The 24,965-nt window shown below is 48.0% G+C and overlaps 1 protein-coding gene across 2 annotated transcripts in view; it reads right to left on the reverse strand.

Moving 5' to 3' along the window:
- The window catches only part of LOC133350072 (mineralocorticoid receptor-like), a 125,412-nt gene extending 121,442 nt beyond the window's left edge, over positions 1-3,970 (reverse strand). Inside the window, exon 1 of one of the 2 annotated variants that reach the window (XR_009756011.1) lies at positions 2,265-3,970. Coding sequence is in view for 1 of the 2 variants with exons in the window: in XM_061564065.1 (XP_061420049.1) it covers positions 2,265-3,244 (980 nt within the window). In the remaining variant the exon portion in view is untranslated. The remainder of the gene's footprint in view (positions 1-2,264) is intronic. The other variant, XM_061564065.1, reaches the window with a different exon arrangement.
- Positions 3,971-24,965: the final 20,995 nt, after the last annotated feature.

The following is a 24,965-nucleotide window of genomic DNA, read 5'->3' on the forward strand; positions in this document are numbered from 1 at the left end:
GGAGATCTTTTTTGTGACCCCAGCAATGTAGGGTAAGGTGATGGTCTTGAAAGGCTCCTCAACAGGATCCTTCTTGATGGTTGGACTGTCTCTCCACACATTAGATAATTAGACGAAGATCGCACTCTCAGTCGGACAATTTAGACAAACTCTGTTCGTACGCGCCTATCGTAGACCCAGAGAGAGAGAGAGTGGCATTGCCAGTACCAGCACACGACAGTGCTGGTGTAGATGGCCATGCCAGGTACTTATGGCAGCTATTTTAGTCAACGTAGGGGATGCCAGGGAAAGCTGATATACTGTGCGTGGCAGGGATTTGTACCTGGGTCTTTGGGATCATAGGACAGTGCATACGACACATTTATATATCGGGTGGCTTAGCGGTCGAGCGAACGGGAAGATTGCGAGTTCAAATCCTGTTGAGGGCTTGACTCCCTCCGGAGGTCAGTAGGATGAGTTTCCCTGTGAGGAAAGTCAACAGTGGCTATCCGATGGGTGAACTGACCCCTATCACGACAATGCAGAATTTCCAAAGGCTGTAAAGCTGATGAGCGATGCCTCAATGCTCATCGGAGCAGGAAATCACAGGAATCTGTATGGTCTCTTGCCTACGCCATCCACCCAGTCAACGTCACACACTTTTAATTACAAGAATTTAGTACATTTGATATTAGCCCCATTCTCATTGCGCTGGGTTGTCACGAAGGCACAATGTTTTAGAGGTATATTCTGCCAGGATGGAGCAATGTACTTTGTGAAATTGCAACAGAGTAATGTGCGAATACAATGTTTACAGTTTGGAAAATTTTGGCCCAATGACGCAGCCACGTAACGGCTTCTTTTTTTTTCGAATGACGTCAAAGGAACGTTCACATCCACCGCCGTGCAGCACAGGTCACCGTATTCAGCCGCAATCCACTAAATCACGTAATTCATAGTTTAAAAAAAATAAATTCTGTACACATTTAATACGGCAACACTTATATGTAATTGTATACCTCAATAAATAAAAATATTCCAGTGGCAGGTTACATGAAGAGAAAAAAAATTGCCTCATTAGTTTCCATTTAATGAGGAGCAAGTGTCAAAAGAATGACACTGCACACAGGTCTCCATGCAAATGAGTTTTCATTTTCTTCTAAACAATCCTCTCACCTGGTCCCATACGAGCTGTCACCTCGGTCTAAATAAAGTCAGTGTCTGACTCTAAATAAACAACCCCTCACCTAGTTTTAACAAAAACGATCTCGTAGATCGTTCTTTTGAACCTTTGCCCAACTATATTATTCAACCGTGTACAATTACAAAGACTTATTTTTGAATCCAGTGTGGCCCTTAAACTGTTGGGCCAACGAGTTCTGCATGCAATCCCCTATTAAATGGCGCATAAGCAGATAATGTCGTCATCACCTCGCCCGACCGCCTTTGTCTCCCCAGCGCCGATCACTGCATCAGTTCTCGGGGAGGAGGCCCACAGAGGACCGGTTCAGAGATCACGCGCCCGCTCACGTGGCCCTCTATCTCTCTCCGTGAGCGCAGCGCGCTAACCACTGCGCCACCGCTCCCCCACACACCTCTATGCAGCTACTACGCAAGTCGATGATGACACGTGGCTTGTCCCGCGTGCGTCATGGCTCAAGGTTGTCATCGCCGACAGTGGCATCTACCCCCAACCCCGTCCCTTCATCATCATCAGCCATGGTCAATCCACTGCTGGACTAAAGGCTTCCCCAAAAACCGTCGCCACATCTAAACGATACTGCGGCGTCATTATCCCGATACAGCCCTTTCGCAAGGTGCTGATTTTATTCGCTCCATCTCCTCCACGGCGTCACGCCTCCGAGACGCGATCCGTAATCATTCTTGACCAAGCCACGACGTGTCCTTCCCCCTGGCCCACGTACTTAGATTAACAAAAGCTCAACACACACAAGATATCTCTCTCTCTCTCGTGCTATGAAAAGAACAAATAGACGAAGCTCAGCCTATTATACGCGGTACTCTTATAGACATTCCGTTCAGGACCACGGTGTCGTTGACTACTGCCTTGGGTTGTGATTCTATTTGTCACGGTGCCCCGCAGCGACTGCGGTAACATCACGCCTGTTGCTATTGTTGTTGTTGTTGATGTTGTCGTCGTCTGACATCCTGGAAACCACTTCGATTGTTCTCATTTACCTGCGCGCGCGCGTTGCGCGTGAGTGCGCGCGCGTATGCGCGTCCTCCGACCCACGGCAACTTAACGAAAGTGAAAGACCACCCACCGGCCAAGCCCCGGGAAAGGATGCGCGCCCTGCGGGTGGTAGAACTCCTCTGCGATGCGGCTCCTCTGCGGGGCGAAGAGGGAGTAGTGTGACTCCCTGTTGACCATCAGCGGCGGGAACCACGTGTCCGGGGAGCCCAACGAGCCAGGATCGGGCCCGGGTCCCGAGCCAGCCCCGGAGCCGGGCCCCGGGGGGGGTCCGTAGCCTCCTGCCGCGGGCACGAACACGGAGAGCGGCTCGCTCTTGTAGCGCCTCTCCGAGCAAGCGCCCGGGGGCACATCGTGACCACCCGCGTCTTGCTGTCCGGACAATCCCTGGTTCCCGAGCAGCTGCTGCTGCTGGCCCCCGTTCTCCTGGCTCTGCGTCTCTTCCTGATCGTCCTCCTGACGGTGGTGGTGGTGATGCTGATGCTGCTGGAGGAGGTGTTGATGTAGGGCATGCTGCTGTTGGTGTTGTTGGTGGTGGTGGTCATATTCCGCCAGCTTCCACGGCCGCACCATTGCCGGCAGGCTGGAGGTCGTGGCCAGCTGAGTGCTGCTGGACATGGGTGTGTAGGTAGAGGCGGCGTTGCTGTAGTTGGACGGGGTGCTGATGGACGACGAGCTCGGGACTCCGCCGCATTCGTCGTGCTGCTGCTGCTGCTCTCGGTCCGCGTCGTCCTCGTCGTCCTCTCGCTGCTCCGTCTTCATGAGATGCACCACCTGCTGCACGGCGTCGCCGTGATCGTCCCCCCCTGGACGTCTGGTCGTGCCCACGCACCTCTCCTCCTCGTCATCCTGCCGCTGCTGCTGTTGTTGCTGCTGCTGATGATGGTGATGAAGTTGTTGGCCGAGTTCTGAAATGGACAGAACCCCCGTGGAGCGCTCGGCACTCTCCGCGGCATTGAGCAAGCTCTCCGCGAGAGTCGTGGGCTTGCCCAGAACGTTGGCCAGCTCCTCCAAGGTGCCTCCCTCCAGGAGCGCAGACTCACTGGAGCCCATCTGCCCTGCCGCGCCCTTCAGCGTAAACGCTCCGAAATCCGCCCGTGGGAATGAACGGGGGAGCCTTGGCGCTTGGGTCTACGAGCGCAAACGCCGCGGCCGCGGTTTAAAGAGAGAGAGAGAGAGAAAAAAAACTGACGTCTCTAGTTCTGCCGCATACGATCAGTGAGTGTGGGACGCGCACCCAGTTCTCAATCACGGCATTGGAGTTGTGAGACGCAGGGATGGGCTGGGCGGTTGTTGTCTGTGGTTGTGTGGCGAGCGGGCGAAGCACGCGTGGGTCGGCGCGTTCGCGTTGTACCACGCCAGCGCTTCTGTTTTGCCTCTGTCAAGTGCCCTCTACCGTCCGGGCTCCTCCCGGAGTCAGATGCGAGAGACCATATACGGAGCCAATGTGGGTGGAGTTTGATAGAGCTGGCCTTCTGCGGCCTCCATCTATCATCATCATCTACACCCCACCCACCCACCCCACTGCCAACCTCCCACTCTCACGGTTTAAATAACGAGATGAAATATTTAAGCTCGTTAAAAAACAAAACAAAGAAGAAGAAAAATTCACCGTGTGATGCATTCCGTACGTTGACATGGCAAACACATTTGCGCCAGCCTGTTCATAAGCCTGGAAAGGTACGGCATTTCTAAAATACCAGCGACCATTCCAGATTAAATGTTCACTCCTGGCATGTATTTTATTTAGTTGATGGATTTTTTTCTTGAGCCCTGTGTTTATTTTTCCAGCGCACGGGAATGATAATGGACTGCACAATGCAAGGTCCAGTCAAATTGCATCCACAATTTTGTATATTGCGTCGTAATAGCTGAGCTACTAGTGTCTAATGTGGGTCGCCGTCAGAGGAGTTTTTCTGCACCGATGATTACTCGCTGCCAGTGATCTCGCTGTTTCCGCAAGCAATCCTGGAAGTCTTCGGTAAAGCTGCACATAGAGGACTCGACATTGCGGACGCTGCTGGAACAACACAATGCGAGTTTCAGAAGAAACCTTTCTGAGTGTAACGCAACGTTTAATGTCACGTCACCGCCCTTCCTCCACGCCAACCAGCACGGTTACAAATCAATGCTGACAGATAGACGGATAATTATTGTCTGCTTATTTATTTTGTTACTTATATACTGTACTCCACGACGCAAAAAAAATTGTTTGTGTTATGTAGAATTGTATTTTGCGTCAAACTCGGACCATTATCTTAAAGAGATGATCCTTATTATTGATCCTTCCCCTTAACATCCGTCAGTTCCGCAGCAACAGTCCAATCAATCCTGACTGCTGATGAGACCCCGTTTGGCAAAACGTGTCCAGGGCACGCTTGTGTTGAACCAGTGCTGCCGAAACGATGCTCTCACAGAAGGCCGTGTGGTTGACTGGAATTGTAACGTATGTATGCATTATGTGGAAGGGACATATATGTGAAGGAGATATATTGTCTGCATATGTATTGCCTTAATACTGACTGGGCCTGCTTGTACGAATGGCCTTGCTGAATCAGATGGCTTTGCGTGCACACAAAACTGTGGATTGGGTGTGAATGAGCTGAGGTCGATTTTTACATGAAATGTATTGCAATTCCATCATCCTTTCAATTGTAACAAAATCTTTCCCCAAACGTTTCGGCTGGATTTCGTATAGAGCTTGTGCTCACTTTGAAATTGCCCGTATGTCTGCGCTTTGATTAATCATATTGGCCGAACATTACAATGCAAGACCCTCCTGAGAAAAGAGTCTTGAGACTCAGGATCCTCTTAGGTGATATTGGCATGATTATTATTCCTCATTACAAAGTCCAAATTATGATCATCAGCAGCAGCAACATCTGTTTTCAGCCACTGCTGGTTGAAAGTCAGGTGAATCTCACCTCATTAGTCAGCCAGTTTTCGATCACACAGGTACTTGCCCTGATAGAAAATCTGAACGTGACATCTGCATGCCAGAGTCTGTGCTGTATCATCTCACCCAATAGCGTCGACAAACCCTGTCAGCTCAGCATATACAATACACGCATGCAATTTGTATTTGGATTGCATCTAAAATGTGACCGCATCTCAGGACATTGTACAAAAAAAAGTTGGAATTTTTTTTTGTAAAGAGACGCAGATCATCTTGAGTTTGGACGTGAACAGGGGCAGGGGGAGTCAACGGCACGGGTAGCTGGACTAAGGGGTTTCCATCACACGTGGAGTAGCAGAGTAAAATAAAGCGACCTCCCAACGATAGGTGATTGACTCTGATGTGCTCGTAAGGAAATGAACGTTAAATTTTGATTTAAAGCTTTCGTGACTGCAGGGATTCATACTCTTGGTTCTTTCGGTAAAACTCACGTAGAAGGGAAATAATAAAATAATAAAGGCACGTAGAAGGAAAATAATAAAATAATAGAGAATTATTACAAGGCACGTAGAATGGAAATAATAAAATAATAATACTACAATTATTTTATTATTTCCCTTCTACGTGACTTTACCGAAAGAACCAAGAGTATGAAATGAACGTTGTTTATTACATTTTCCGAATTTTCGGTCCGTTCCTTATTTAACAATTACGAGGAAATTCTGAGCGTGGGCAATCATGGACCTAGGACACAATGACCCACCGGCTAATGTCATCCTCACAGTGGCACGCACGAAGCCCCCCCCCCCCCCCCTGTTTGCGTGACAACGTCACCCGTGTATAATTGTCAATAAAAGGGGGGAAAAAAATCCTGCTTACAGTGTTTGTAAGTTTTCGGGTTCGTATCTGATGCTGAAATGTGCACAGCTTGCATAATCACGTTTACTAGTTGACGGTGACTTGCATTGCGGCTTTCGAGGCGATGCAAATATGAGATTTTACCCCGTTGGAAATCCACGCGAATCTACAGCCCTTCATCTCAGTTCTTAAAATATTATCTTGTGGGGTGGAGTGGGGTCGGGGCCCGAGTCGTCGCATGGTGTACGCTCTGCAGAACATTTCAAGAATAGATGTGACCGAGCTCACTCGGAGTCAGGTGCCCTCTCTCTCTCTCTCTTCAGACGCCTCCTCGTCGCCAACTTCGACTCGGATTGAAAGCCGCCGCCCGTGGAGCCGCTCACCATGCGGGACGGTGTTTTAAAAACCAGGCGGGACGATGTTGGGGCGAGACGTTAAACCCCTCGCCTCGTTACGCAGGAAGCCGTGGGTTCGAGTCCGACACTGACGCCTGCATAACTGGAGTTCGCGGTGTCTCTCTCTCTCTCGCTGTCCTCTCCGTGATCGCGTGGATTTATCTCCGGCTCCTCCGGCTTTTCCCTCCACATTTCGAATCAACATCACAGCGCATCTAGATTATTTGACTGCTGCTTTAAATGTCCACGTGATAATCCACCTCGCCGAGCTCTCGCTTGTGGCCATGTCGGTTCTGAACAAGAACTACGTAGCTCAGTGGACATCAGCTCGTAAATAAAAAATAAAGTTTTACTTTTCATCATGTTCTGTCCACTGCTTCACGAAGGCCTCCCTACATCATTGCCATCCTTCGCAGTCGTGCGGAGATGCCGCCAATCGACTTGCTCATGGCGATTCGTTGTTTTTTTATTGAGGCATCTCTGCTGTGGTCGTCCTCTCAGACATGTTCCCGTATCTGGGTGCCAATTCCTTCACCAGTCTTGACCATCGGCGAGCCCTGCCCGAGCACGATAACAACAGCCATCTCCCCCCGTACCATCTGGGTGAGAGCCAACCCACGCTGTCAACACGACGGCCAAGCGCCTGTTGGTGAAGTCGGGGAGCAAAAGTGGAGGCCGACGTTGAGGCTGATGCACTGCCCCCTGCTGATCAACGTGACCCTCTCAGAAGCCTACACCTTTGTATAAAACTAGCCTTTTATGTACGAGCATTTCGGCGGCCTAAATGCCTTATTATAGCTCATTGGCTGTGTCGGGTGGTGGAGGGTTTAACAACACATTTATATACTGACGCAATCTAAGCCAAAAAATACCTCTATTATAGATGGCGGTTACCTATCCAAGCACTATCCAGGCTCAATGTTGCTTTGCGTCTAAGATTAAACAAGATGACATATTTGTAATGTACACGTACACGGTCAAATGCAAATCCTATATTTAAACCACAACTCAATAAAGATCTCAACAAAATGATTGAAACGTCTCACAATATAAGTGATATCAACACAAGGTAATGTGGAATTTCCATCACCGGACCCAGGGGCCATCAACAGGGAAGCTCACCCTGCCCCCTAAATGGCAGCTCGCTCCGGGAGACGCTTCACACGAGCATCGAGAACGTCGGATAATGACGCACTGAGAGACGCCCATGACATTCATCGCAGACATACGTCAGTCGCGTTACGAGCGGCGTGTTGTTAGTGAGCTCTGCCTGAGCAATGGGGGAAAGCATGACTGTAGCAAGCACTGCAGTGGGCGATTTCTACGTGCTACATTGAGGGACAATGCCGGGTGTCCAAAAAAACCCCGCTTGTTAAAGGGGCCATCCATTTAGTAGGTACCCACAAATTTGTCATAACGTGACCCCTCCCCCCCTCCCTGTACGCACACGGACTTCTTACACCCCCCCCCCCACCTGCGTACGTTCGCCTGACGCACCCCCCCCCCCCTGAATCCTATAGAATGGCCGATATTTAATCCACGCACAAACGATCAAGGATTAATAATATTAACGTGTTTAAGCAAACAGTCCACAGCCGGACTATCTAACTCATTTAGAGGCCAACGTAGACAAATTATTATCGAGGCTTCACCCCCCCCCCGTTTCCTATGCGTACGCACATTGTCAGTAGACCCCCCATACGCAAGCGCATTTGGGTAAACCCCCCCTCCCCCCTCCATGCGTACGTACTAAATAGTTGGCTCCAAACGCCTCGTTCAGCCTCGCGGCAATCACAACATTAGCCAGGACTTGGGGCAAATACCCGTTAAGAGGAATGCGAATTGTAATCAACTATAAGGTATTTAAGATTTAAAAAACTTCTCTAACTATGATGTAAATGTTCGCGCAGAATTCTGCAGTGTTTGCAGTGCTCCAGTAAACATTGTCAGTGGGGTTGTATGGGTATTAATGACGCTTAAAAGAGGCTTTAGAGGCTTAAAGAAAATGAGTTTCAGTTGCGATTCAAGGAATTATTATTAGAAGAAGCAAGAAGCATGGTAGCATTCACAAATTCGCACTTTAGCGGCTTTTTCAGCGCAGCCTTTATTTGTTTTAGATGTTGCTTGGGATTGTAAAACAAAGGTTTCCTCTTCATTCGCCATCCCTTTTGGTATTTTTGTGCTCATAGCATCAGCCGATGTTGATTTTGGCTGGCTGACAAACATGCTCTTCACACACTCTGCACAATGAAAAACCCTAAGTAAATATCATGAAACATTGCCAAGGACATCAAAATAAAATATATGAACATGGTATGTTTTTTTTCCTGTTGCAGGTATTTATCAAATACACTCTCAAACATATGTGGGATGTTTACGGTACTCAATAGGTGTGGGGAATATTGTTTAAATCTAAATCCTTATCGCTAGTTCTGAGATATGTAAAGATATTATAACAGCAAATGACCACATTTTTTTTTCTTCTGAGCAAATAAGAATGGAGGAATGACATTTTCACATTGTGAAAATAAATGTACAACATAAATACCTGTCAGTTGTTGGGACAATCTGTCACATTTGCAGACATCCCATTATGTGAGGGTCTGGACGTGTGGGTGATGTTAAAGCGGCCCGCACACCCTGAAAATGAACACACTGATAAATGAAAAACAATGAACCCCTTAGTTAACGAATTATTATTGCAAATAATTTGTTGCCTTTGATTACGGAATCGTGACACTTTGCGTTTCTAATTGAAACATGGTTCTGAATAATTTGTTTAAGTTTAAATTTTGAGTGCCATTACCTTCAAATGTTGAACTTATTTCGCACCGTGTGTTGCAAATCGTGCGAATCGGAAGGCGCTATCACAATAACCCTGTTTTTTTTGTTTAAACCTTGCATCCAAACATATATCATGGTAGTATGTTTAATTCAAAGTTAGGAATATTATACAGCTGGTGGGTGGGTGCCAATTTAGAAGTGTTTGGAGGGAGATCGTCATGAATTGACTCGATACACTGTACAAGAGTATTGGAGAAACATGGAAAATTAACTGACTTAGTACCATTGTAATCAAACCGTTCCTATAAAACCAGGTTAAAATACATAAATACACATTTGTCCCGCGCACAGTGTAAGTAGATTTAGAGCAGTGCCGTGCGGTGAGGTCAATGGCTGGGGAGGCACTGGCTCGTGTCAGAGCCAGATTCACACAGCGAGGGGCGTGGCCTCACCGAGAGGAGCGTGGTCTCACAGAGGGGGCGTGGCCTCACGGAGGGGGCGTGGCCTCACCGAGGGGGCGTGGCTTCACGGAGGGGGCGTGGTCTCACAGAGGGGGCGTGGCCTCACGGAGGGGGCGTGGCCTCGCTGAGGGGGCGTGGCCTCACTGAGGGGGCGTGTTAGACACGTCCCCCTCAGTGAGGCAGATGTGATAGCTGCCTCCCCTGCCTCCCCTGACCGCACGTCCCTGATTTAGAGGTGTGGGGAACCACAGACAAGAGACAAGCGGGAAGGCCGCCAGAACCGGCGTCAACAATTGCCGAAGCTCTGGGGTCCTATATTGTTATTTTTTGCCAATTGCACTCAATAGTGTTTGAGTCAAACAATTTATTCCTGAAACATTGAAAATCATAACCCACCTCATCCGTGTACTTTTTGATTTTCATTTTGACCAAAGTGGTTGAGTTAAAATGTATTTACGTTAGCTAATGTACGAGGTGTTAGCTTCGTAGTATCCGACAGTTATGCAAATGTTTTCCCTTGTCAGCGAGCTCTTACCATTCCACATTTTCTCCACGCGCATCTAGCTTGGCACAGATGCCAAGGCAAGCTTCACTCTAACTTCCAAGTGAAATGGCAGCTACCGCATTGTTGTTTTCTATTCTGCACGTAGATACTGTTCACGTGTGTGTGTGTGTACAGTGAACGAGCAAAGACAAGATTTAGTAGAGGCGGGAGTGATAGCTGTACTGTATAACTGTGTGGTTCAGACGTTAACTTAGCAGCTCGAAGGGAAATTGTTGACATTTGAGACGGATGCTAGGAATTGTTGTGGCGAGAACGGAGAAGCCATGTAAAAGTCTGGGGGAGATCGTGGCAGGTCGGTGAATACCATCATCAGGGGGAAATGGTTGCGATGGGTGGGACACGAGTAGCGGAAGGAGCAGGCCGAATGCTGACAGCGGGAGATGGAGAGGTCGCCCAGAGTGGCGTGACCAAGGGGAAGAGAATACCTTATATGAGCAGACGGTGCGAGGACACCGTCTGGTCAGATGTTGGAGGTCGCGTTCGCGAGGTTGCGGTGGCATCAACAGTTTTGGCCAGGAGCGCGTTCGGGCTTAGAAATCCCATCGGGTCAATCGCTCGCATCCTGGGCACATTAGCATGGTCGTGGGCGAAATGTCCACACAAGCCATCACCAACATCTCACGATCCCACGATGGAATAATTCACACCCAGCAGCTTCACAAGAGCTGATTTTCGTCGTTCCATCTCCGTGGTATGGTGGCTTTATGCCATGGTCAGTGAGGGTCGTGACATAACAAACCGTTCTCAACGCTCGCCACTACTTTATGCAATTGACCATTTCCGCTCCACTCGAGCAGCTGCTCTGCAAATGAACAGAAACTTTGCAAAAAAGAAAAAGCAAAGCAGTGACAGCATTCTCGAGCAAACAGGCGCCTAATTGCTTGGGAAAATAAACAAACCGTTAAATGTATTAATTGCTCCCATGGATATTTTTTTTATAATAAGCTACTTTTAATATTCAGAAATAAAGGAAAGTTTAGAGATACTTTTTTTTACGAACAAATTTAAAGGGTGGACCAAAATACATATTTTAGTTTTTTTTTTTACGACCGCGCGCATATTAAAATGCCCTTTGCTTTCTTTTACCTAATGCTTCAGGCAACACGCGCTATAAACATAACGAATAGTGGTGTCATAAGCGTCTCCTTTTAATGCCGGTTGATAAAGGCCTTGCGAGACACTTCACTTCTTACTGCCTTCATCCTGTCTGCATGCTAATTAAAACGCACCGCCGTAAATAACGACAGCCTAAATGTGCCACGCAATTTCACCGTTTTAAACCTTTTCCTGGCCCATTGAACAATCGGCAGCATACTCAAGACGAATACGACGCCACGAGAAATGCCTCCTATCTCAGTAAAAAAAATTGTGGATTCCATGAAAAAATGTTAGATATTCATTCGAAGAAACGTCACGATTGTCAAAACCACTTGTCCGGTGGCAAATTACCTCCTGGCAATTGTACATTTACACTATCAGAGCAACAACGCCAGAACATGCAAGAGCGTAAAGTTCCCAAAGGCGAATGCCCCCTACGCACACGCATCCCGAATCTGACACGCTCAGTGTCACCCTCTGTTTTAGCCCCATTTTAAGGATGGCCTGTGCAGACAACATTAAAAAAATGACAGCTTGTTGCACTGGTGGCTGTCCGCAAACGCTTACGCGATGCTGATGAATCATTCCACCGTGCGGACATGCCGCCTCTTGTTTCACGTTGGCGCAGTTACCAACGGAGCGAGAAAGAAAATGTCGAAGAACAGTCAGATGACGTCCTGTTGAAAGAATATTTCACGCGTGGTCCACTTCAGTAGCGTGACAAGCTACTGGAGAAAACAAAGGGCATTACTTCCGAGGGATCCCTCATTTTCGGTCATAAATGTAATGCCGATAGGGGTGCAGATGGGGTGACGTCACATTGAAATGGCACCCACCTGACCCCACAGGCAGATCGAGAAACCCCCAGTGGGGATGGAGGGGGGGGGCACATAACAATTTCTGTGAGCCCCGTCGCCCCCCTCACTACCCCCGTGGATACGACACTGCTTGACGCTTGGCCAAACATTTGCCACTTACCTGGTACTCAACCACGTGTCAGCCGTACACCTCACCTGAGCCTCACCAATCACCGGTGTATACAACACAGCCCATGTGCATTGTGTAGGCGATTGAGCATCTATTCTATTCGCTGTATGATTTTCACACGCAACTGTGAAGCTCCAGCATTACAGGTTGTGCATCGGCTATTATTTCAAATGCTGGAGTGATGAACAACACCGCAGTATATAATATACCCGATGTATCAAGAGAGAGGTGATTTGAAATTTTCTCCATCATTTCGTACTACAATAGATTGGTGGACCGCTCTAGAAGTTCTCTGGGGAAATAAAAATATACACGTACAAAAATATGTACAGTCAAATAATCTGCTTATTGTAGGAATTACATTGCATTGTATCTTACACCATTACAATTTGAAAAAAAAAGTCATTACAAATCATCAAACAGAAATATCCGTATAAAATGTCTCTCTGACTCACGGGTTAATTAAATTGTTAGCTAGTGCCATGTACATCGCACAGTGCTTTGTGATGTGTAATCAAATTCCGCACGATTTTCCGCAGAGCCACATTGCAATAATTTTGGCAGAACGTTTCAAACCAAATTTACATCGCAAGGATTACCATTCCAAGCGCTGTCTGAAGGCGCCCAGTAAGGTGCGCGTACTTCAATTTAAACAACTCTTAGAGAACACTCGGAGCGGGCAGCCCGTCACGTGAGACTTTTCCTTCACGGAACCGGCGCGGAAACGTCAGCGTCATGTTCACCCACGGAAAAGTCGAAGCTGTTGTCTCAGTTACGTTTTTTTCCCTTTCCAGGAGAGAGTCGTGCATCCGGGATGTTTGGCCGCTTACAATATAACGGAATGTTTAGCGCGTCGGAGAAAAACCACCACCAACACCCCCCCTCACCCACTGTGCGCTGGCACGGTGGAGATTCATCATCAGCAAGCGGCTTTTACAACAACAACAAACCGAGAGTTTGGCTTGTGGGAGTAAACACAAGCACTGGTCCCAGGGCCGGCTCAGACAATCATCACCACCGCTGTTGGCCGCGAGCGGGAATCGAACCGGCGTCGCCGGGTGCGTAGCGCAAGCGTGCACACTGCTACACGAACCGCTCCACACACACATCTCAACTCGCAGAATACTACAGCACCCAAGTGACGGTGACGTCACAACGGCGCCCGTGCCAGGCCAGGTGCACTTTGAGGCCGCGTGAAGTGTCGAAGTCTCGCTGACAGGAGGAGGTCACGGGACAAATCCAGCAGGTGCCATGGGTTGACTGACCGAGATGAGTGGCAGATGCACGTCAGCTGTGACCACGGCAGCGCCGACTTGGTTGCGTTTCATCCACCCGTTGCGAGCGTCGCTCCTCTGCCCTTCGTCGTTTTATCGGAGGGCGACTTGCCTCCAACTGACCGGTAGCGTCCTTCACGAGCCCCCTCCACGAGACGCGCGTCACGTCAACACCGGCGCATTAACGCGAAGCGTACATCGGACTCGGAGAGGTCGCGCGGAGGCAGCGGCATTTTGTCGTAGCAAGTCCCCACCTCCATTTCTCGGAACTGAGACACCCCCCCCCCCCCGCGGGCGGCGATTAATGTGCGCGGGCCATTTCACGTGGGGGGCAATTCCATTTGTGTCGAACGGAACGAGAGGGAATGGGGAGGGCAATGCCGTTTAAATGGCTCGCACCGCGTTTAGGGGGGTGGGTAGGGGGGGGCAATGGTTGGTGGGGGGTTGGGGGGAGTGTATGCAGTGGTTGGTGGCGGGTTGGGGGGGCAGTGGTTGGTGGGGGGGGGTAGAGGAGGGGGGCAGTGGTTGGTGGGGGGGGGGGGGCTCAGCGGAGATTTTGTGCCCTACAGCATCGCCTGTCCTATTTTGCAATTCTGTCGTCTGTCGCTTGTAATGAAGAAGCATGGAGTAAAGCGTCGACGCAATTAAGTTATTGTTGTTGTTGGTGTGTTAAGAGCCAATCTCGGACCAGGTGCAGTTTACAGAACCCAGCGTGGCAGAGAAAACGATTGCAGTTTGGTGCCAGTCGAATGGGAATTTCACGGATGTGCATATGTGTCATTTCATCACAATGTTATCCATTACATTTGCACAGAAATGCTTTGGATACATGTTATATATGTACAGTGTACGGGAGGTTCCCGAAATTTGGATAATAAAAAAAATCAGAAAACTGAGCCTCGATATGTCCTGTGACGTCACGCCCACAACGTCACGTGCGCGCTTTTACCGCCGAAATTGCGGCACGTGGCATCGGGTGACGCGACTTGTGTTCGCACGAAGGAACGTGAATTAACACGGAACAATTTCATTGATTTGGAATCAGAAGGAAAAAAAACGTAACAAATTGCCACCGAAATGTACTAAAAAAATCCACGAAAAGCTAATCTAAAACTCAGGCATTTCTTTTACGTAACTATTCTTGTGATCATTTCATTATTGCGAACTAATTTTACAATTGAAAAGCCAAGTTCTTACTTTATAGACAAAAAATTTTTTTTTATTGAAATGTAACTCTAATGGTTACTAAGTAATGTCTTGTAATAACTAGTAGATACATTACTCGATTGCAAACTAATTAAGTGAGAGCGTGTGAATTCGTTACAGACCCTGCTATCAAAACGTTTTAATGCCTTCTGGAATGTATGCACGCGTTCATTGGATCTATTGTTTCTCGAAATGTACGGAATATAACGTTCAAATGTTTATGCTGTTGTGCACATAAGCCAGAACCTACGATGCGCGATTGGCTACGTACGGCGAGACAGAAGTTCAACAAAAAGTGCATACACACGTCAAACAAAGATTGTTGATGTTCTCTGTAAAAACAAATCAAGTGCCATATTTGCCCGCGTAACAACTTTATTTGATTGACTCTGTCGCTGTGTGGTCGAGGGCTATGGTTGAAAACCTGACATTTAACACTCCACTACGATCAAACCCAAAACATAACCAATTATGAATCGTAATATTGGTCGTAAAAGCATACATATAAAATGTCACATTCATTACACCTCTACATAACATGTTGTGTATTTAAATGTATCTCCTGTAAAGGGGAGTTTTACTCTTTGAAAGTGGCGCATTCGTTTGCTCGTCTCGCGCGGTGAGGGTACGGCGTGGGCTATTCCCCGCCTATTCTCAAGACGGCTGACCAATGTTCGGAAGAGTAGGCCCACGGGATCTTGTCGAGTGCCTCCCTGGAAAGCGGAGGCCACTTTCTCCCCCCCCCCACACACCCCAACCAGCGGCGTGAGCGAGAAAATGACAGAGGCCGTGACCTTTACATTCGCTCACCAACTTTGTGCGTTCAAGGGTTGCCGGGTTCGCCGCTCCGGGGACCGAGGTGTGCCACTGTTTACAAATAGATTTCTTCTCTCGATGTTGGTCGCCAAGGTAACACGTGCTGCTCAATCACCAATTCAAAACAAATGTTTTTCTCTCTTTTCACCCCCTCCAAAAGCGCTGAGCCGGACAAAAACAAAAACAACACGTGCACCGCGAATTAAACAATGTTAAATGTTATTTGAAAATGGCTCAGGAGACTTTTGTCACTTGTCCAACAGCTCCGCGTGCAACAACAACAATGATAATTACAACAAACGCAATTGGCCCTCGTGTTGCTTCACGCAGCGCTACGGCCGGCCGTCACATCGGCGGGCGCGAATCCACAGGAAGCGAGAGAGAAGCGCTTCTCCCTGGCTTCTCTCTTGGTCCACGTGCCTTTTGTTGTGTCCACTGCTCGCCCCCGTGAGCCCTGGCCACGTTCGAGACTGAGCCGCGGTGCCCTCGCAGTTGGGAGCCATTTGCGGCAATAGCCCGGCGCGTGTGTGGTGGTGGTGGTGGTGGCCTCAGTGCCGGATGAAGCAAGTGCGGGGCCTGTAGCATGATGTTATAAAGGGGCCCTAAAAAAACATGAATATTAAAACACAAATTTTGTTACTTGCATAGTAAAGTATTTTTTCCATTCGCTATACAGCCAGATAATACGACAGATCGCTAACCTTTAAGTTGAAGGCGGTATAGTACTATAGTATTCGAGCAAGTACAGAATCACTGCACCGGAATTGATAGCTTGAAAGCATTTAGCGCGGGGCCCTTGAAAGCGCGGGGCCCATAGCTACTACACATGTTGTAGCTACTACATGTGTAGTAGCTACAACACATGTAGTAGCTACAACACATGTAGTAGCTACAACACATGTGTTATAGCTACTACATGTGTTGTAGCTACTACATGTGTTGTAGCTACTACATGTGTAGTAGCTACTACATGTGTTGTAGCTACAACACATGTAGTAGCTACTACATGTGTTGTAGCTACTACATGTGTAGTAGCTACTACATGTGTTGTAGCTGCTACATGTGTTGTAGCTACAACATATGTAGTAGCTACTACATGTGTTATAGCTACTATATGTGTTGTGGCTACTACATATGCTTCCAGGACAATCCGGCACTGGCCCTGGGGAGAGCTGTGGATGTGGCTGCGACACGCGCACTCCGCCGCGGCGACGATTTTTTTCTCTCCCTTCCAGCCACTGGAATATTTGGACGCAACAAATGGCATAATTTGTGAAAATCATTTCACGTTAGTGCCCCGCGCCTCTAAAACACCTGGGTGTTCTATTGAAATGTACATTGCGTCCCATTAATATTCATTGGCTGGTAATAGTTTTGATTTTGCCACCAATGTCCCACGTTTTTGAGGGTTTCTCCCCCACCATACCCCCCGCTCCCACCCTTCTCGCATGTATGGAGAGTAAGCCCCGTGCCAAAAGCATCATTTCTAACATTGGTTCCTTTCCATTTCGCTTGGGACGTGCATCCAGCTGGGGTTTTATGTTGCGATAGGTACAATGCTATTTAATTTTATTTTCACATCCCTCCAATTAGTGAAATATGACAACGCAGATATATGACGGCCGTGTCCATGCATGGTGGGCTGGGTAATTTTAACCCCCCCCCCCCCCTCTGTGAACAAATTTGTTTTCCAAGGCTCTTTGTTGTTCCAAACCCCTCGTAATAGATGCCATCAATCCAGTGAGCGTACGTGCTCAGTACGAAACCAAAGTTTCCTGTTTGACTTTATTGTGCCAATTAATTTAATATGCGGTTCCTTCAAAAGTGACAAAACAGGAATTACAGTGATGAATTGTCTGATATTAATTCATTTTACTGCCATCCTTTTTGTCTAAAGAAAAGCCCTCCACTATGGGGCACGAGCTCACGGCGGTTGGTTCGAGACTCCGAGCCCAGGTTGGGTGCTCGACAGCACGAGACGCGGCGTGGTCTCAGCACAAAGTCGAGGATTTATTCGTGAAGACTTCTCGGGATGCAGAACAATCGCTGCGACAGATGCGTTGCACTTTGTGCTCAACTCGTATATTTACTTGCCAAGAAATACCGGTGGTCACAGGCCAAGCCCGTGCATGGTTTCGGGCTTTAAAACTTTACAACCTACATTCAACCCAATTTATTTACGCCGAGGAAAATATCCCGCATGTCACCGCAGCAACTTCAAAGAGACAACGAACTGACATCATGTTTACGAATGAAATGAAAAGTGTGACATTTCAATCCGGTGTTGTTCATAGCCGAGCACGTGTACGCAGGCGAACGGTAATGACTCATGCGGCGTGCGTCGCATTTGGGTGACTTTGAGGGCTCGTGAAGGACCAGAAGACTGAGCCCGGAACTACTGAGGCCCTGGGTTCGATGTCAGGTTTCAGCTGCACATTATTAAACTGGGCTGTCAGGTTTGGTGAGTCGATGGGCTCAAGCCATTCGCCAATGAGTGCGCAGTGAAAACCCAAAATGTTATATTTGGCCTTGCACTAAATTTGGAAAAATTCCAGCCCTGAGATTTTTTATTTATTAAATGTGGGTTTTTCTGCCATGTGACGAGTGCACGTAGGAAAGTACAGTACCCCTAGTGTGGATACAAGTTCAGTGGAAGGGATCTCAGAAGTAGTTATGCAATATTCTCCTTCCCGTGGGCCGTTCTCTAACCCGGGGTTATGCAGTGCCACAACAAAAATTAAATTGGGAATATTTTTTTAAAATACATTGTTGTGCCTGGTGTCTGTTGGGGAGCACGTGCGTGTCTGCTGTACGGAATGGTGCCACGTTAGTCGTGGGCATTGTGAAATGCGACAGAGAATGAACGTTTCAATTGCAGAAATGAGTACGGTGATTTGGCTCGACGTTTATCCGTAGCTTGTGGAATCTCATTTCTCGGTCAGGTTTCAAATCACGTCTTAAAACTCACTCACTTGCACTGCAGGCTTTCCCTGTAACTTAAGAAAAACACACAATGATATCGTCTGATTAGATTACTCTGCAATTATTATCATCATAGTTATTCGTTTTATTGGAATTTCGAGAACGCCGTTGATATTGTTATTATCAGCTTTATATTTCGCTTAGATTTTATCAATGTTTGTGAGGGTAGTTTTATGTTTATTTACAGTGCTTTGAGATACGAAACCACTGCTACAGTTATCAGTATCATTTAAGCCAGGGGCTAACCTCTGCAATTTTAGATGCAGCTCAGGTCTCCTCTGCCATATTCCGGAGATAAATACGATTCAGCGTCACAAATCATTCTGCTATCAAAGTCCTGCCACATGGAACAAATTATCTGCCATCTGGTTATAATTTCTATACCAAGCTTGATTCTTTTCATGGGAAACTTCGTTGTGAATGCATCAGAAGCAAGTGTAGAGGATCCAACCTCAGGTCATGACTGTAGACATGCTTTTATTTTATCATTAATGTTAATGACACTGATATGTTCATATTATCATGACAGAGTTATTAGGAATAGAGTGGGACCTTGCAGTAAACGCAGCGATAAGGTCCCTGCTATATGAATGCACAGACCTGATTCGATTCCCGGTCACAGCTAACATCAGTGGCAAGTGACATCTGAACCGGTCCTGGGCTACTCCTACATTAACCCACACTGAACATTGTGGTGAAGTATGGTCAAACAACTCCCGTGGGGGAAGCCTGCATCCAGGGACGAATTAGTAATGGTCATAAACCATTGAAAATAGGGGTTTCCCCGTTTTTCTGGCAACAAAACAGGTGTTAAGATGTTAAAATGCCAAATTGAAACCTTTTACAAGGATTCATCTCGGCATTAACCACAATGCTTGTGGTCAGGATGCAAACAAAACACATACTCTGATCATATATGCATTGTCTTTGAAACTGATTGGTACAGTTGTACAGCTGTACGCCTTTTTGCGTCCTCTGGTTTAACACCGTTTGACACGAGGCTCAAAAGAAAGCTGTCTCTGGTGTGGACCAATCAGTTTCAAGGACAACGCATATATTATCAGAGTATGTTTTTTGTTTGCATTCTGACCACAAGCATTGTGGTTAAAGCAGACATGATTCCTCGTGGTGTTTTAACATCTTAACACCTGTTTTGTTGCCAGAATAAAGGGGAAACCCCTATGATCATGTTTTGGTACTGGCAAAGGAGGTCTGATAAACCATTGTTTATTATTGTTTTAAAGAGTATTATTGTTTAACTTAAATGTTCAAAGATAATATCTTAAACTGGTGTTGTTGTTGTTTTGCCGTAATTGCTCTGCTCTTTATTCAATGCCATAACACCGTTGAAAATGACGTGACTTTATCTTCAATCGGTTCTTCATTGTCTTAGATTTTTTTTTTTAACTTGAACTGGTGAATCAGTGCAGTAGGTCACAATGCAGCGAATAGAAAAGCGATGAGAAAACAAGCACTGCCGGTGCTCACCTATAATGCTGCTATTTACTACGGCAGCTGGGGGAAGAGGAATTTGGGCCATGTGCCCAAGGGTGCAAATGGGAAAAAATATTGGTGTTAGAGCTCTACGGAATGCGGTGCCAAACAGTGTATTGGTGCTAAAGTTACCAAAAGTCGAAATTTGGATGAATCTCGCGGGAGGAATTAGAAATTGTGTTTGGCAAATACCACGTCTGATAACAACAACAATCTTCCTTATTTAGCAAAAAAAATTAAGACAGATTAAAAAAAAACATTATTCCAAGTACAGTAATTGCATTTAAGTAATACAATTTTCTAAAAAAAAGAATGTGTTGGCAAATGTACGGCACACGAACAATTTTCGGGCGCTTGAAGATTGCAGTGACCGTGCGCAAGTTGCGCTTATTTGTTTCAACAAATTTTCCAAACCGCTGCCAGGCGCTGAATTCGCTGACCCCCGTGCGTTTGTTATGCACGGGCCTCGGTCACGCTGCCACTGTAGACCCCTTACACGGTAGACCCCTTACACGGTAGACCCCTTACACGGTAGACCCCTTACACGGTAGACCCCTTACACGGTAGACCCCTTACACGGTAGACCCCTGACACGGTAGACCCCTGACACGGTAGACCCCTGACACGGTAGACCCCTGACACGGTAGACCCCTGACACGGTAGACCCCTGACACGGTAGACCCCTGACACGGTAGACCCCTGACACGGTAGACCCCTGACACGGTAGACCCCTGACACGGTAGACCCCTGACACGGTAGACCCCTGACACGGTAGACCCCTGACACGGTAGACCCCTGACACGGTAGACCCCTGACACGGTAGGCCCCTGACACAACCGCGAGCTCACGAGAAACGAATAAGGTCAAAGGAATTCAAGCAGCCAGAAGGAGGAGGAGGAGAAAAAAAAATCCAAACTCCATTTTAATCCATTTCGTGCCGTACACTCTGCACTGACTTAAAACGCTGGCACCGAGGGCTTAGATTTACAGCTACACATGTATATCAAAATTTATTTTTGGTTTCTTGGGCACTGCCCTGATGCCAAACGCTGAAATTGCCTATAAAAGTTAAGGCAAGCGTGGGAGGCATAGCTTCTCAGATACTGCCGCTCTACTGCTGACGGCTAGGCCGTTTAAACGACGCCGCGCAATAGTCCCACAAAGTGCTTTCAAGCATCTCGGCCAAGCGTTTGTGTTGACACCACGAGCTTTGCTGCTTTTTTACACAGTAAGTGCAGTAATTGTGCGTGCCCACGAAATTAGCACAATTGTCTTTGAGCTCCCGGGTTAACCAGCTCAATTAAAGCGGAACTTGGGATCTCAATAATGCACTGTAAGCAACATCATCAATTATAAGTGTACTTTGTACCAATAAGTATACATGTTAATGTGAATTAAATAGTTTCAAGAGTAGGTCAGAATAACAGCCAATTTGTAGTGTTTTAAACAGTATGCATTTAATGAATTATCAAATGATCCTTTGTAGAAACACCATGTAGGGTTTGTTAACATTGAGCGAAGGTGTTGAGAAGTACATTACAATATAGACATGAAGCTACTTTGAGAAGTCACCACAGTCTGCAGACGCGGCCTTACGCATGGGCCATGAAGGCAGTCGCGCAGGTCATGCACCTGTGCAGAGACACACGGAGAGGCAGACACATACATAGAGCTCAGTGAGTCACAGACAGAAAGACAGACACAGAGAAACGTAGAGACAGGGGGAGACACAGACAGACAAAGAATTACAGAGAGTGAGACACACGCAAAGACATTGATCACCTTTCATTATCCAAGCTTGACCTGCAGTGACTGACAGTCTAATCCGTTTTCTTTGGAAATAATGGTACGATGTGCCAGCAACATCGTCTAACAGCGTGAGAAATAGTAGCAAACCAGCAATTTCACCACACGACAATAACGAAATAAGGGTAACGGGGAAGAAGCTAAGGGAATGGGGTCATATGATATCGATCGTGTTGATGTTTGAGTCGCATCGTCTTTCTGACCTGCAGTAAGTTTGCACCGATGCGTATCTTGCAGCCGTCATCACTCTTGGCGGTTAAGAGCCGGTGATATTTTCCGGATCGGTTTGACTCCATTCTCACCACCCCGACCTTACTCCGACGTGAGTAGGGAAATGAGCCCGAGGGCACCTGACCTCGGGTTTGTGACTCGCAGAATGCCTCTACTCCCCTTCCCCATCGCTCGCGCTCTGTACTGGGCTCTTGTTCAATAAAACATGATATATTAAAAAACAACAAAAAAGCCGGTGATATCGTATGACGGTGGTTCAGAGGCGGTCCCACCGCCACTAAGGAACTGAACGGGGGGGATAAAATGACCAGGGTGTCATCTTCTTGGTTCTTTCGGTAAAGTCACGTAGAAGGCAAATAATAAAATAATAAAAATTTAACATAATAAAATACAATTCTCACGACGATTCTTCACCTGAGGACGGCTGCTTGCGTTGTGGCCGACACGTCGTGAGAATTATTTTGTTATGTTTTATTTTTATTATTTTATTATTTTCCTTCTACGTGACTTTACCGAAAGAACCAAGAAGATGAATCCCTGCAGTCACGAAAGCTTTAAATCGAAAAATGACCAGGGTGGTTTGAAGGGATCTGTATGGTTTTCACCCCGAGTCAGATCATCGGCACGCATGAATATTGCCGAGCAAGTGAACGCTCTGGTACACATCAGCGCAAGGGGAATTGGTATTTAAGTACCTGTACTCTTAATCCCCACTCTGGATGACACATGCCGTGCCAACCCCCTTTAGACGCCTGTTAGTTTGCACCCTTCTCGCTCACTGCCTCACATCCATGTGTGAGTGTGTGTAGTGACGTAAATGTTGTCACTAGGGTGTTCACGCCAGCTACTGTTGCAGAAGTGCAACTGTGCGTTTGGAGCCTCTTTCCAGAAACCAGTGTAAGTGTGGCATGTCAGCCAGCCCCAGGGGGCATCGTCCTGGTGATGGCCTGAGAGAGAGAGAGAGGCAAGGGGGGTCGTGGTGGTCTGAGAGAGAGAGGGGCAAGGGGGGACGTGGTGGTCTGAGAGAGAGGGGGGCAAGGGGGGACGTGGTGGTCTGAGAGAGAGGGAGGGGCAAGTGAGCACGTGGTAGCCCGAGTGGGTCACGTGATGCTCGGTCGGGATCCTTCGGGAAAGGTCTCGAAGGGGGCGTGTCCGAAGTCGGAGCGAGGCCACGCCCAGGAGCACCAAGGGGCAGTCCCGGGAGGGCTCTGCGCTCGTCTGTGGACTCAACCTGGGGTCCTGCGTCTCGTCGTCTCTGGGTCTTCGTTTCGAGTTAACTCGCTACTCACTTAGTGAGCCACATCACCTACTATAGAACCCGAGTTACGTTCAGTGTTACCCGCTAGGGAAGTTGTTAAATCAAAGTGTTATTTCCCAGTCCAGAATATGTGCCTCCGTGTTGAACATATATATGGATTTAAAAAAAAATCTAAATTCTGGAGCCTCCCTATCGTGGCAAGTTCCACTGGAGTTAATCTTCGTGGTGTTTTTTTTTAGCTGACATCGCCAAAGTCTCGTGCCATGAAACTGTCGACGTAAATCCCACGAAAGCTGGGCCATTAGCAAATCTCGTCTGGCCCTCAGTGGGGCTCACGGAGGCTTTTTAGTTTAAGGCAAGGACCCCGTTATTATTGGCACCGTTTTGACAGCAAAGAAGAGAAATCTCGGCTGCACGGGCCTGAGAGAGCTTTGAGGGAGCCCTGAAGGGAGCCCTGAGGGAGCCCATCTCTCTGCGTTGGTGAGCTCGTGAGCGGTCCCCAAAGCCACCGGTCTCATAAAGTGCCGTTTAAATTTTTTTTTTATCTCCAAGTTGCATCCAGTTGGCAGCATACCAGTGTCGTGAAAAGAAGGATCAGTCTCCATTCTAACCACAGATTGCCAGACTCTGCAAGCGGGCCGAAAACGAATGACTGGCGCCCCCTCCACGGGCGCGTAATCCAATCACGGATCACCAATACGATCACCCCGGTCAAATCCAAAATTTCCCGTAGACTCCCCTATTTCTTACGCTCTCGTCTCACTCTAGCCCCCTTCGCCGTGCTCGCTGCTCCAGCAAAGAAGGCTTCTGTTAAACTCCTCTGCCAATGAGAAGTAACCCCCTTCTCTTCCGCTACCCCTTCTCCTGCGCTGCCCCTTCTCTGCTGCCCCTTCTCTGCTGCCCCTTCTCCTCCGCTGACCTCTTCTCCTCCGCCGCCACCTCTCCTTTGCCGCCACTGTGCGAAGCGCAGCATTTAGAGCCAACGGGGGATTATTGAACGCAAATCGCCCATAATGCACCTGGATCTTGTCAGCTCTGTGAAAGTGAGCCGCGTTGAGCCTGGTTATCAGCTGGATGGGCGGCTGCCCGTGAACACCACGTGTGGTGGTGAGCTTGGGCCGCGAGGTGGCCAGGCGTGGCAGCACAGCGATCGATTCTCGAGTCTAAACGTGTGCGGCCTCTGAGGGTTACCCACCTCGGATGCGTGGGTGTCCTCCAGCTACTTTAATGCAAATCCGCATCCTTACTCCTCTCACACCCAATGTATGCCAGGAAAGGCTACAGGAACCATAGCTTATTGTACCATTAGAATTTAGCAAGAGGGCTCAGAGTTCAGCAGGGGAGGGGGGGGGGTCAGGCTCCTACAGCCCCCCCACCTGCGCCCCCACCCCCCCCGAACGTGATGCGGCTGTAGTTAATGTCGATGCTGCAATTGAGCATCACTTTGGATAAGGGCAGACAACGCGGGGGCTGCGTTCACCGGCCTGCTCACGGCAGCAAAGAGCGGGGTCCCCGCTGCGCGAGTCGTCCGCGAGTCCACGCTCACGGGGGGGAGAGCCTTTGCGGAATCGCGCTTGAGCTCCTCGCGAAGACGTTGCGGGGAGGGCGGAGGAGAGGGGTGCAACGGAGTCGAAGTTGCAGGGAGCCCCCAGACGCGGGCCTT

Source organism: Lethenteron reissneri, chromosome 32, assembly GCF_015708825.2.
Source record: "Lethenteron reissneri isolate LAM-NWPU_2019-01 chromosome 32, ASM1570882v1, whole genome shotgun sequence".
NCBI classification, from domain to species: Eukaryota; Metazoa; Chordata; class Hyperoartia; order Petromyzontiformes; family Petromyzontidae; genus Lethenteron; species Lethenteron reissneri.